Raw genomic sequence first — 12296 nt, 5'->3', positions numbered from 1 at the left:
TGGTTATATACAATGTATGCATATATTACTATATTTTTTTCTTATAATCTCTGCCCTTCCCCCCCCCCCCGCCCCCACTCTTAGCTGCTTTCTGAGCTTTCACCCTCTACCCTATTTGATCCTGCAGTATTTTATTCTCTTAAGTGTTGCATGAGCCCAGTGTCACTGGAGTCAGAATCAAACTCTCGAATCCTTAACAAGAGTAGGCAAAATGATTAACCCCACACGGTACATAAACATAACTCTCAGTGTTACCAGCTCTCATGATTTCACCACAAGCCTCACAATACTTGAGGTGGTTCTTAATGCTCCAGATGCTGGAGTCATGTTAAGCTCAGCTTTCATTTGAAATAGCACACTAGTTTGTAGCCCTGATAATTACAGAGAAAAGCTAGAAATGTGTGACCTAAGGTTACTTCAAAGGCTCAAAAAATAAAAAAACCCACACTTATTAGTTTACTTTAAAAATATCATATGATTTTGGGGGCATGATACATAACTTTTGAATGTTTGGCATTGGGAGTAACATAACTACAATTCATTATAGCAAATATCTCTAATTTGTCACTCAGGTTAAATACTAATAATCAGAAATCACCCTGTGAGCTTTGCTGCATCAAGACATAAGAAATCTATACTTCCCACCCCACTACCAGCAAGACTGTGAATTGGACTTTGGACTTTATAAGGCCCTTATCCCCTCCCCCAAGGAAAAACCCATTCAGGCTAGGTGCTCCCATTTTAAATGACAACAACTATTTCTCCCCTCCCCTCAACCAGTTGTTTCCACTTAAGAGACTTCCCAGTCCTCCAGCATCCCAGTGTTCCCCTGGTTAGAACCAAGGGGAGGGTTTTGGGGTGGGGTCACTAGCCACACCCACTGAGTCTCATGCATTATAAATTTGCTCAAACTGGGTGATGACCTCCCCTAATATGGCAGCTATTCTCAGAGGAGCAGGAGTTCATAGACTATGAGGCCAGAGTTGTTATAGCTGAGAACAGCTACCTAAATGGAAAAAAAAATGCTCTTTACAAAACAGGGCTCTTTAATGGGCGTGGTGGGGCCAGATGAGGGTTATTTATGCGGCATCTGCTGTTTAAAAAGGATACCACTAGAGTCCAAACCTTTAAAAGGGGCTGAACCACAACTCTGGATCCAAACACCTCAGAACACTGAGTGGGTTTGAAGTCCAAACCCTCATCCAGATATATACATTTTACAATGGATCCAAACAATTCTCAAGTTTGTGGTATTTAAAAACCTACAGCTCAGTTTTCCCGCTGTAATACTTTTGCATTTTAGTGATAATGGGTGTGTTTATAGGCTTAAGCTGATTGCAAGTTTTTCAAGGCAAGGCTTTTACTCCACTGTTTATATAGTGTCCAGCATAACCGGCTGTGTTCCCACAATACAGATACTTTCTATGCACCCTCCCAACTGCACCTCATCACTAGCACCTGAGCACCTCCCAGAGGTGCAATGGTTTTATCTTCACTACACTTCTAGGAGGAAAGGAAGTGTTATTCCCATTTTATAGATGGGGAAACCGAGGCACGGGGCAATCAAATATTTTATCCAAGGTCACACAGGGTGTGGCAGAGATGGGACTAGAACTCAGCTTTCCTGAGATCCCGAGGGCCCCCCTTCCCCTTAACCATACTTGTCTGCATAGTCATGGAGTGACAGCATTCAAGGCCTTACCCCCTATTCGCTCCATTGCATTCCCACAAATGGGATGGTGTTAGCGCACATGGGAAAGGGGCAGGCATCCTTACCGAGCTAGGAGTCAAGCCCATATTTGCCTCAATGTACGTCTCTGTCTTTGGCTCCACTGCGAGTTCGGCTTCCAGGATCTTCTCCACGGGCATGTCCTCATTGGCGCTACTTGTCGACTCCACCTCGTTCTCGTTTCGGTCCTTCCCTCGCTGCCTCTCCTCCTGCACAGCTGCAGACACAAACAGGGAAGAAGGGAGGCACTGTAAGTCTATGGTTCTCAGCGCTGGGATGGGGAATTAAAACACTGAGATTTGGGGAGCTGTGAGGATCACTAGGCTTCAAAATCGAAAGGAATATTGACCTATGGTAGCATGAGCCTCTGCTGTCATGTAGGAAGCCTGGGTTCTCTTTGACTTAACCCTTTCACTGGCATGGCCAGTGGGGACTCAGGCCTCTGGAACTCAACTGAGGAACAAAGCAAGCATTAGTTGTGAGAGGAGTCGCTGTACAGTTCTCTTGGCCCAAGAAAAGAGCTGGACTGGGCATGTGCATCTCTGCAAACAAGTTTGGGAGCAGAACCTAAAGAGATTTCTCCAGATCCCGCTCTTCCCCTCCCGCAAAAATTTGTCCTTGACCAGAGTTTGGGCAGCTGCAAAGAATCCCTCTCTTGGAAAGAAACTCGAAAAGGTTAAGGAACTTGCAGTAAAGAGCTAAGGAGGGAGCCGGACACAGGGGATGCAGCTGAAGGGAATGGATCAGTGCTGGGATAGGGAGAGAAAAAGGGGCTGCTAGGTGGCAGGATGGAGGAATCCCAAAGAAAAGAAAGAAAATAATTCTTTTAAAGCGTGAGTCCGGAGAGCCCAACCATTTCTGGAGGCTGTACAGGGTGAATTTCCAAAGAGGTCATGCAGGGTTTTTCAACTGCTTGATTTCCACTGACTTTGATGGCTGCCACCAGGCCATTATTATTATTACAGTACCACCTAGAGGTCTCAGCTGAGATCGAGACCCAGTCATGCTAGATGCTGTATGTGCAGCAAGGAAGAGACACAGTGCCCTGCCCACGGTGCTGAGCATCTAAATAGACAAGACAAACACACAAAGGAAGCATTATTATTCCCATTTTACTGCCAGGGCACTGAGTCAGGGAGAGAGAAAGTGACTCTCCCAAGGCTACACGGGAAGTCAGTGGCAGAACTAGGAACTGAGCCCCCCCCCCCCCCAGTCTCCTGAATCCCAGCACTTGTGCCTTCACCTCAAGACAGTCCTTCTCCTCACTTGTGTCTTTGAAGATTCACTCCCTCTACACTGAAAGGGAGTTTCTTTCTGCACCTGAGTCCTTTCCATGATGTCAAGGGCTTTGATGTCACGTTTTAAGACAAGCAAAACACTCAGCCTATGAAACCCTCCCACCCATCCAGCTTGGCCCAGTCTCACCTGAATTCCATCCCCATCTTGTCATGTGTCTGCTCTACTTTGACCATCCTTGTCCCTTTAGAACCTGGCATTAGAAGCGACAATGAGTCACCAATATTTAAAAAAGGATAGAAGGGCAAAAAAAAACCCATCCCTCCCTTGTGACATTTGGAGGGGGAAAGAAACCAGGCAAGAACTGAAGATTAAAAGCTGGCTGATCAGAACCTTACAGTGCACTGTCCAGCCTTGAGTCACACAGACACTGAGGAAAGGGAATGCCTCCCGAGCTGTCCACACCACATCCAGGGAACTCAACAGATCTGGAAAGCAAACCCTTTAATTATATGGGAAAAGCCACTGCAAAAACCCTTGTTGTCCAGTCCTCCCTACCTGGCTGTCATCCCAAAACGCCAGCAGGAAAGTCCCCGAGCAGCCACCAGACCTCCCACAGATCAAGAAAGAAAGGCCTTTTGCAAGAGGACTCCTAGGGAATCAGAGCATGTCAGCACTTCCTCCCCTCTGAGGCAGTAACACTGCCAGCCACGTGGCACTGTCTACCAGTATGTGGAGACGGAGGGCATAACTGCAATACGCATTCCCAGTTTGCTGCCCGGAGGTATCGGGCCAGTCCCATATTCTCTGTCTCCAGAAAGCTGGCTCCCCCCCACCTCTCTTGGTACATAACATGTTAATTTTCCAGAATAACATAAGATGCCGCATACTTTACTGAAAGATGCTTCTTCCCTTGGCCTAGGTGTCTACATTCAGATCTGGGAGACAGGATCCTCCTGTGTTCTGGTTCTTACTCTGATACTGATTCCCTCTGGGACCAAGGGCTTATCACTTAACCTTTCTGCCTCAGTTCCCCAAATCTATGCCATGAGGATAATCTTACCTATCTCACAAGGATGTCAGGACCATGACTCAGCTAAAGTTTGAAAAAGTGCTCTGAAGAGGAAAAACACTATATACGTGGGTTATTATTGATTATTATCATTCATGCCAGTCTCCATTTAAATGTAGCACACACCGCTTTAATGGCAATAACCTAGGAAAGCAGCACATTATGTAGCTAATTGCATTCGCTGATCTTTCCAAATACAAAATCAAGCTTTAGAAATGGAAAAGAGCCAATGAGTCATCTCATTCATCCACTCCCTAGTACAGAATTGTTTCCTGCAGTACATTATAGCCCATTCTAGTCCAGAACGACTCCAGCCATGGAACGTCCATTGCTTGCCATGAAAAACAGCCATCATTTCACCCAGTTCTTTGCTCAGTATTGAAAGAAGCTCAGTAATGCAGAGAAAACACTATTAGCAACTATCCTAATCCATTATCTCTTTGCTGGATGTGAAGCTGATTATGTGAGCTAATGGGAAGTAACAGGACCCAGAGATTGTTCCATTGAAATCAGCACTGTACGTAACACAATAAAGCTTTTAAATCAGATTATCAGGTAAACTGGCTCCATGCCACGTGCAAACATAAAATAACAAAAAATATGAGAAATTCAAACACATGCTGAAAGATTATACAATAGACTATGGCAATCGTGTTAGTCTTAAACTCATCCTCTATGTCTAAATCATGCAAATGCTTTTCAATTTTATCGTTAGCCTCTTGTCTTAAACTGTAGTGTAGTAAAGTTACTCTGCTGTTAAACAGCAATCACATTCCACCCCAGAGGTGGATGCACCTCTGTGGAGGGTAAAGTGATTCTTGTACATAGATATATATGTCACTACATATCTCTATAGTGTCTAAAGTGCTTTGGGATCCTTTGAGCTAAAAGCAACAGAGGGTCCTGTGGCACCTTTAAGGCTACATCTACACTACAGCGGGGAGTCGATTTAAGATACGCAAATTCAGCTACGTGAATAGCGTAGCTGAATTCGACATATCGCAGCCGACTTACCCCGCTGTGAGGACCGCGGCAAAATCAACCTCCGTGGCTTCCTGTCGACGGCGCTTACTCCCACCTCCGCTGGTGGAGTAAGAGCGTCGATTAGGGGATCGATTGTCGCGTCCCCACAGGACGCGATAAATCGATCCCCGAGAGGTCGATTTCTACCCGCCGATTCAGGCGGGTAGTGTAGACCTAGCCTGAGACTAACAGAAGTATTGGGAGCATAAGCTTTCGTGGGTAAGAACCTCACTTCTTCAGATGCAAGTCTGAAGAAGTGAGGTTCTTACCCACGAAAGCTTNAAGAAATGCTGTGGCCTTATGTATCTTACAGAGACTGGGATGGCACAAGATGTCTTGCATAAAGATCATGGAATTTTGCAGAGAGAAAGGTGGAAGAACTCACATTGTGGTTGGATGTTTGCCAACCATCTGTCCAGGAACACTGATGGTCTCCTTGCATCTGAAGAAGTGCGGTTCTTACCCACAAAAGCTTATGCTCCCAATACTTCTGTTAGTCTTAAAGGTGCCACAGGACCCTCTGTTGCTTTTTACAGATTCAGACTAACACGGCTACCCCCTCTGATATTTGAGCTAAAAGGTGCTAGGTAAAAATAAGTACTTAGTTTTGCAAACTGATCTAAAGTTTTGTACTGTGTTTGCTACATCTCTAAAGGCACAATTCAACATCTGCTAAGTGGGGAGTCCAAACCTGATATTCTGCTGTGGTAAAGCAGCATAGATCGAATTGATCTTACATCAGCCTAGGATCTGGCCCTGGTCTGACTTGAATTTTTCTATTTCCTTTTATAGGCTGACATTAGACCCTCAGTCTCCCTGTTACTGGGGGACGGAGGTGCCTCTCTCTCTCTCCACTGTCATAAGCCTAGAACTTTATTGCTCATAATGTCAACCTTTCATTCAATCTCACAGATGCGGCCCCCTTCACTGGAACTCCTTTGGGCATGTTACGGGAGACAAATTGGCTACAAATGACGCTGAGCAAGCCAAAAACCCAATTTAAAAACTTACGACAGAGGCAGCCCTGAGCAAATGGGATTTTAACAATGACTTAAGCTCCAAAGATCTAATATACAATAGCAGCGAGTTCCGAAGAAAGAGTGCAGACAACAAGTCCTTGCTCTGAAAGTAACAATTACCAAGGGAACAGGCTAAATTCTCCCTCATCAGGAGTTTTTACATTGACTGGAAGTCATTCTAAATAAACACACTGGTTCAACCACAGGTTATTGGACCCAATGAAAGAGTCACTGGGTGACATTCTGTGACCTCAAGAGGTCTGACTGGATGATCACAATGGTCCCTTCTGACCTTAGCTCTATGAATCCTAACCCAAAGGAAACCAACTGAAATGCCCTCAGGTATGAGAAGCTGTATGTGGGTATGGAGAGAGCAGATCTTACAGAACATGATGGGACAGGGAGACACCTGAACAGGTTTCACTAGTGATGAAAGTGAATCTGGCTGATGATATAAGTGATAGACAACAGATGGAACAGACACAGAGAAGCCAGAGAGAGAGAATATATAAGTATTGTTGTTATTACTGTTCACTGCTGAAAAGCAGTACACCAAAAAGTTTGTTCCACAGGCAGTCTGTGCTTGTGGCTGGTGGAAAGCCAACTCTCAATTCTGCTCAACCCAAGTCTAAACCCTTGAGGCAGACTTGCTCCAGCCCGGCAGGTCAAGGCAATGATACCTGGTTAGCAGAAGCAGGTAGCACGTTGTCATCAAATGCCCCAGGTCCAAAACGAAAACAGAAACCCCGCAGTAAATTCCCAGTGAGGAAGCTTGCTGACTTGCCGGTTCAGAGCTTCCATGGTCGCAAGGCATGACGGAGTAGCATAATCTGTTTCGTGGTCTGTTTTAAAAAGGGGGAGTTCCCCAATATCAGAGTATGGTTTCTCCCCACCTCTTCTGACATGGGTACATCCTCCTCTTTCCTTTCCAACCACAGCTTCACAAACACACACCTCACCGCTTCTAAGCTCATCCTTCCATCCGCTCCTCTTACCAACCATGTGAAAACGAAAGGTCTGACAAGAATGAAAAGCGATAGCTACAATTTTCCATCATCGCTGAATTCGACCTCCGTCCCCAGCGAGGACGAAAGGCATCACACATGTGGGTGCACATCTGGATGAAGTCACAAAGGAAAACTAGCACAATGGTCTCATTCCAGTCTTTAGTGGATTCATACCCATATCAGAAAGTTCTGCCCAATTAACAGTCTCTATTCACGTTGTTTTTTAGCCATTAGCATTGTCTATGTTACTAGGCAGTTGAGAAACAAGTCTTGTGGGTAAATGTTTGGATTTATAGGAGATTTCTCTCCCCATTGCCACCATGAATTCTGATGGGCCACAGAATGCAGAACCGTGATGCCACGGGTTTGATACATGCTGAACGTGTGGGGGAAGGAGGCAGTAACATACAAGAATCGGGGGATTAGCTGATTTAACAAGGAAGTAATGGGCCTGAAACTAGGAAAGTGAAAACTTATCTTAGACATTCAGGAAAATATTCTGATGTGAGGGCACTTCAGGAAGGGGGTAACTCACTAAGGGAAGTCACACAGGAGACTAGACAGAACACTAGTGCTGGGGGAGGCCAGATCGTAAAGGACTAGGCCAGAGCAGCAGGTGAACTCTTTAGAAAGGGAGATTTGAGGCCACCTTCACTGGTATATTCAAGTGAGGCAAAACAGCTGTCAACTTGGTTTCATCAGCTTCTAAAGTTGAGTTTGCAGTTGGGTCCCGTCAGCGGAGCAGTGCGAAGCAGATGGAACATATCAGTGAATTTACCCCCCTGTTTTCCTGCAAGTGTCCCACGGGGGGACACCACATGCTGAAGTGATGGGATCTGCAAACACAAAGTGGTGGTTGGAGCTTGAATGGTTTCCAAAGATGCCTGCGAAAGCAGCGATTGCTCTGGAAAGGGTGGAGATTGTGTGTCCGTGCTGGATTTCACATCTCCTGCATGTTGCACCCGAGGGGCGGATGGAATGAATCCGGAACCGCGCCATCCTAAACACGAGGCAAGGTTTTACTCGTAACCAGATTGCTACATGGCCTGGGTTCTCCCCTCCACGTGCACATTTGCACCCATCGCCGGGGCACTCACAAAAACGAGACAATCAAATCACAGCACATGTACCTCCCCCCCAGCTCTATGCACCATCTGCAGCTGTTAGTTTCACAGCCTCACACTTCCAGAGGAGGGATCTCTGCAGCAGAATAAATAATAATAATTAATGGAGATATCCCATCTCCTAGAACTGGAAGGGACCTTGAAAGGTCATCGAGTCCAGCCCCCTGCCTTCACTAGCAGGACCAAGTACTGATTTTGCCCCAGATCCCCAAGTGGCCCCCTCAAGGATTGAACTCACAACCCTGGGTTTAGGCCAATGCTCAAACCACTGAGCTATCCCTTCTGCCCCCTGAAGCTGCTCCTGTGCCCCAGATTGGGAAGCCAACTTTCTTGTAAGGCCTCAAAGCATCAGGACTTCACAGAGACACTGGCAGCAGCCGCAGCAGAGGGCTGAAGCTCAAATTGGACAGCCCCTTAACAACCATTCCAGCCCCATCCCGGTGGCCACAAAAGGCCCCATTCTAGCAGAATCTGTGCAGTTCTCCAGCAGTGCGTGGCACAGAACAATGCTCCCTGCAAGCCCCTGCCTTGTATGGCAGCGTGCAGTTGTTGCAGGGGGCGGGGCATAGTTGGTGGTGGGATCTGCTGCCCTGCAGCTCTGCCCATGCTCTCCCCCACATAGTTGGCTTCAGAGCTGCAGCAGATGCTGCAGTCACTCCTTACCCTACAAGTGAGTGGGGCAATTCCTCTCACTTTCCCCCATCCTGCAGCACTGCCTGGCCCCTCAGGCTCTGTGCTGGGCTCAGGGCATGCTTCTAAGGAGGAGTCCCACAGCTCTGGAGCCTTGCAGCGCCCCACCATGGGCGAAAGGCAGATGTGCGCTGACCGGACCGCTCTGTCATAGCTGCGCAGGGAATAATTAGCTCATCCTCCCAGGCTGTGTTATCGACTGGAGAGCTATTCCCTATTGATTCAGCACTGGATGTTAAAGACCCACGTGGCCTGTATGGGCACGTGTTAGCAAGTGATACTCCCGAGCCCCAAGGACGGAAATCAGTTAAGGACGCTTGTTAGAAATGCCGCAGGGTCCAATCTTTTTAGGTCAGCGTTGCCAGCAAAAACAAACAGAACCAATCAAAAGACACTTGTCCGCAGTGTGAAGGGAACGGAGCTGATTAAACCCAGGCGCTAGTGCCCCAGTGACCCAAAGGACACTCTTCATACCATCACTGTTCTGAATGTCCGGAGGAGACCAGGCAATGAGCTGCTATCTGCAGACATGCCAGGGGTGTTGCTGTTTTCCTCTCACCGATGCATTTTTAACTAGTGCTGAGAACATGCTTGGGGTGTCTGCTGCACATAGGTCACAGCAGGGAGATGACAGAGCAGCAAGTACTCGGCAGCTCCTTGAGTGGTGTTCTGAGTGGAGCAGAGCCTACGCCCCTGAGATGCAAGGTGCCGGCCTATTTGATGACTGGGCTTGGTGGGCGGAGTCTACCCGAACAAAAGGCCCGCCCCCTCAAGTGAGGCCACAGAAACCAGATATCAACGCAAAGAATGAACAGACGGCAATGGAAGGCCGGGTCAAAGGAAGGAGCCAGAAGGCAACACCTAGCAAAAAACACCAGACCACGGCTGCTGTTGCAAGGAGACCAAGGACTCAGTGGATGCTTCCCAGGGGATCCCTGCTTGGACGCATGCATGGACAAGAGACTGGACTGCCAGGGGCCGGATCAACAGTCCTGTCAGCCAAAGCCCTCAGTTTATCCACCCTAATGGGCAGTGCAGACCTCCCAACACCGCCTCAGTCCTGAACCTGCAGGGACCACCTCTGCGGATGGGAGATGAGCTCTGTCTCCATGGCCCATTCATACTGTGGCTTCTCAGCTGAGATTGCCAACGGCTAAGCTACTCGCAGCCAGGGTATTTGTGATGCGTAGGCTCTGCGCTGAGGCCCACAAATGCATCTCATGCAGGCCGCCAACAGCCGCCAGACGGAGGACGACTTTTAGACCCTGCCACAGAGATTTGCACGTTTTTGTAGGTTTGGTGGTTGTTTTTTAAGACAAAAATGCTCATCCCTGACAATAAAGAGGATCCTGCATCTCTAGATGTGCCTTGGCGAAGACAAACTACCGCTGTAAAATGATTACTAGTTACACAAGCGTGCAGTGTTGCTGCAGCTAGGTGGGTCCCAGGATATTAGAGAGACAAAGTGGGTGAGGTAATATGCCTTGTGGCTCAGAAGTTCAAGGAGAAGGTGAGAGGTAGAGAGAGGGAGAAACAGAATTTGCACTTTGCAAGGAGCAAGCAAACCTGATGATGGGACTGAGTTTAACCCTTCCGTCCCAGGTTTCCTTAATGCAGACACCTCTACTCCACCAGCTCTTCCTTGCCTCCTTTTCCCTCTCCATCCTGGAACCCAAGCTCTTTCCAGCGATGATCTCTACAGTATTTTATCTGCTGCTAGTCACCGCGTGCGAGAACATTTCCCCCTCTCCCCCGTGCCTGGAGAAACCTAACCACAGCTGAACCTCGTCCACGGAAGAGAGATGTTCTAAATGAAATGTCGGTGTTTGGAAAGAGGAGGGGTCCATTTGTTTTTTTAGGTGCAGAGAATACAATGGGGTGGCTTGAGCTGGGGGGGGGGACTAGGAGGTAGCTGGGAGGGAAAGCTGAGGATACAGTTTTGGGATTCAAGCAAATGGACTGCTTATTATCATGCAATCTGGGAGAAGGGTGCCTGGGACAAGTTCTTTAGTGGCTGTCAGGGAAGTCATGTAGACTTGGGACACTGTTGTTGAATCTATTCCCTACTCCCACCTGGTCTAGGGGCTAGTCACGGGGGGAAGGGCACTGCCTGCTGACAGAGTACATAGAGCAGTTTGCAATTAGATTTTGGCGGTGGGTGTTTTGACTCTAGATATATAGATATATAAACTTGGTAGCTGCATGGCAGCTTGTCTGGTAATATTGAAATGGGAATACCTTGTTCTTCTTGGCTTCCCAGAAGTCTTGTGGGCCGGGATGGATGGTGCTCCATCCCTGTAACAGAATAAAATTTAGAAACAAAAATCATTATATCGTTTGGTGGTCGCTGCTTTTTTTTTTTTTAATGCTGGTTTCATCTTTCCTTTATTTACACATAGTTGCAAAGTTTGGCTTGTCATTTCAAAAAAGGGTCCCTCTCTACAAGGGGCGGGAGGGTGTTCCCTCCACGGGACACTACGCAATGACGTTAAGGGAGGGCTGTCTCCAAGTGTGTCAGTTGTGTAGGGAAGGCCTCATGAGCTTGTAACCCTACTGTCCTCTCTCCTAGGAATGTGACTCTCTTAAGGAGGCAAAGGGCCTGGATCCTAGCACTTCTCAGTATTTTCTTAAAACAGCTGCAGGATGCCTGTCCCAGCGCACTGTGCAACTTCTGTACATCTCGATAAAGGAATAGGGTGGGAACCAAAACTCTGGGTCAGAACACCACTGATACCGGCTCCAGACTTCGTGGCTAGTCCAGTCTCTATGATGGGGCTGAAACAAACCTTAGAGGTGAACCCCGCTGAACCTGGGGAGGGTCTGGATTCTGACACAGACGTTGCGTTTCGGGCCCTTCTACTGTACACAGCACATCCAGCTCACACCCTGGATAAGACACAGAGCGATCCTTCGTGTTTTTTCAGGGTACAGTGGCGACAACCCAACATCCCAAGGGATCACCACCGCGCAGCAGCACATCACTAGGCAGCACAACTGGAACGGGAATCGTGTGGGGAACTGCAACAATACCGCATGGCAAACTGGAAAAAGAATTCTCAGCTCCAGAGGGGCTAGTTTTGTGTCTCTCTCCCCTACATCACACGTGAGAGGTGAAAGATAAGACAGTGTGGTTCAGTGCATTGGGCCTTGGCCTGGCATTCAGGAAACCTGGGTTCTGTTCTGGACTCTGACCTGCTGTGTAAAGTTGGCCAAGTTATTTCCCCTTTCTGGTCCTCGACTTCCCCCTCCAACTAGTCTGTCTTTTCTGTTTAGATCGTAAGTTCTCAGGGTCAAAGACTATCTAGTGCTGTGTATTTATCCACTAGGAATCTGATCTCAGTTGGCCCTTCTAGCCTTTACTGTAATAATGAGCAAGGGGCTGCAGATCACGTCCTT

General features: G+C 47.7%; 1 protein-coding gene across 2 annotated transcripts in view; it reads right to left on the bottom strand.

Moving 5' to 3' along the window:
* Positions 1-12296, bottom strand: part of RXRA (retinoid X receptor alpha) — a 228275-nt gene that overhangs the window by 29642 nt on the left and 186337 nt on the right. Inside the window, exons 5-6 of one of the 2 annotated variants that reach the window (XM_034793360.1) lie at positions 11139-11195; positions 1777-1946 (exon numbers count right to left, since the gene is read on the bottom strand). In XM_034793360.1, the coding sequence (XP_034649251.1) occupies positions 1777-1946; positions 11139-11195 (227 nt within the window). The remainder of the gene's footprint in view (positions 1-1776; positions 1947-11138; positions 11196-12296) is intronic. The other variant, XM_034793362.1, reaches the window with a different exon arrangement.

The sequence above is a fragment of the Trachemys scripta genome, chromosome 17 (assembly GCF_013100865.1).
Source record: "Trachemys scripta elegans isolate TJP31775 chromosome 17, CAS_Tse_1.0, whole genome shotgun sequence".
Taxonomy (NCBI): Eukaryota; Metazoa; Chordata; order Testudines; family Emydidae; genus Trachemys; species Trachemys scripta.
This window is presented reverse-complemented; position numbering and strand designations above follow the sequence as displayed.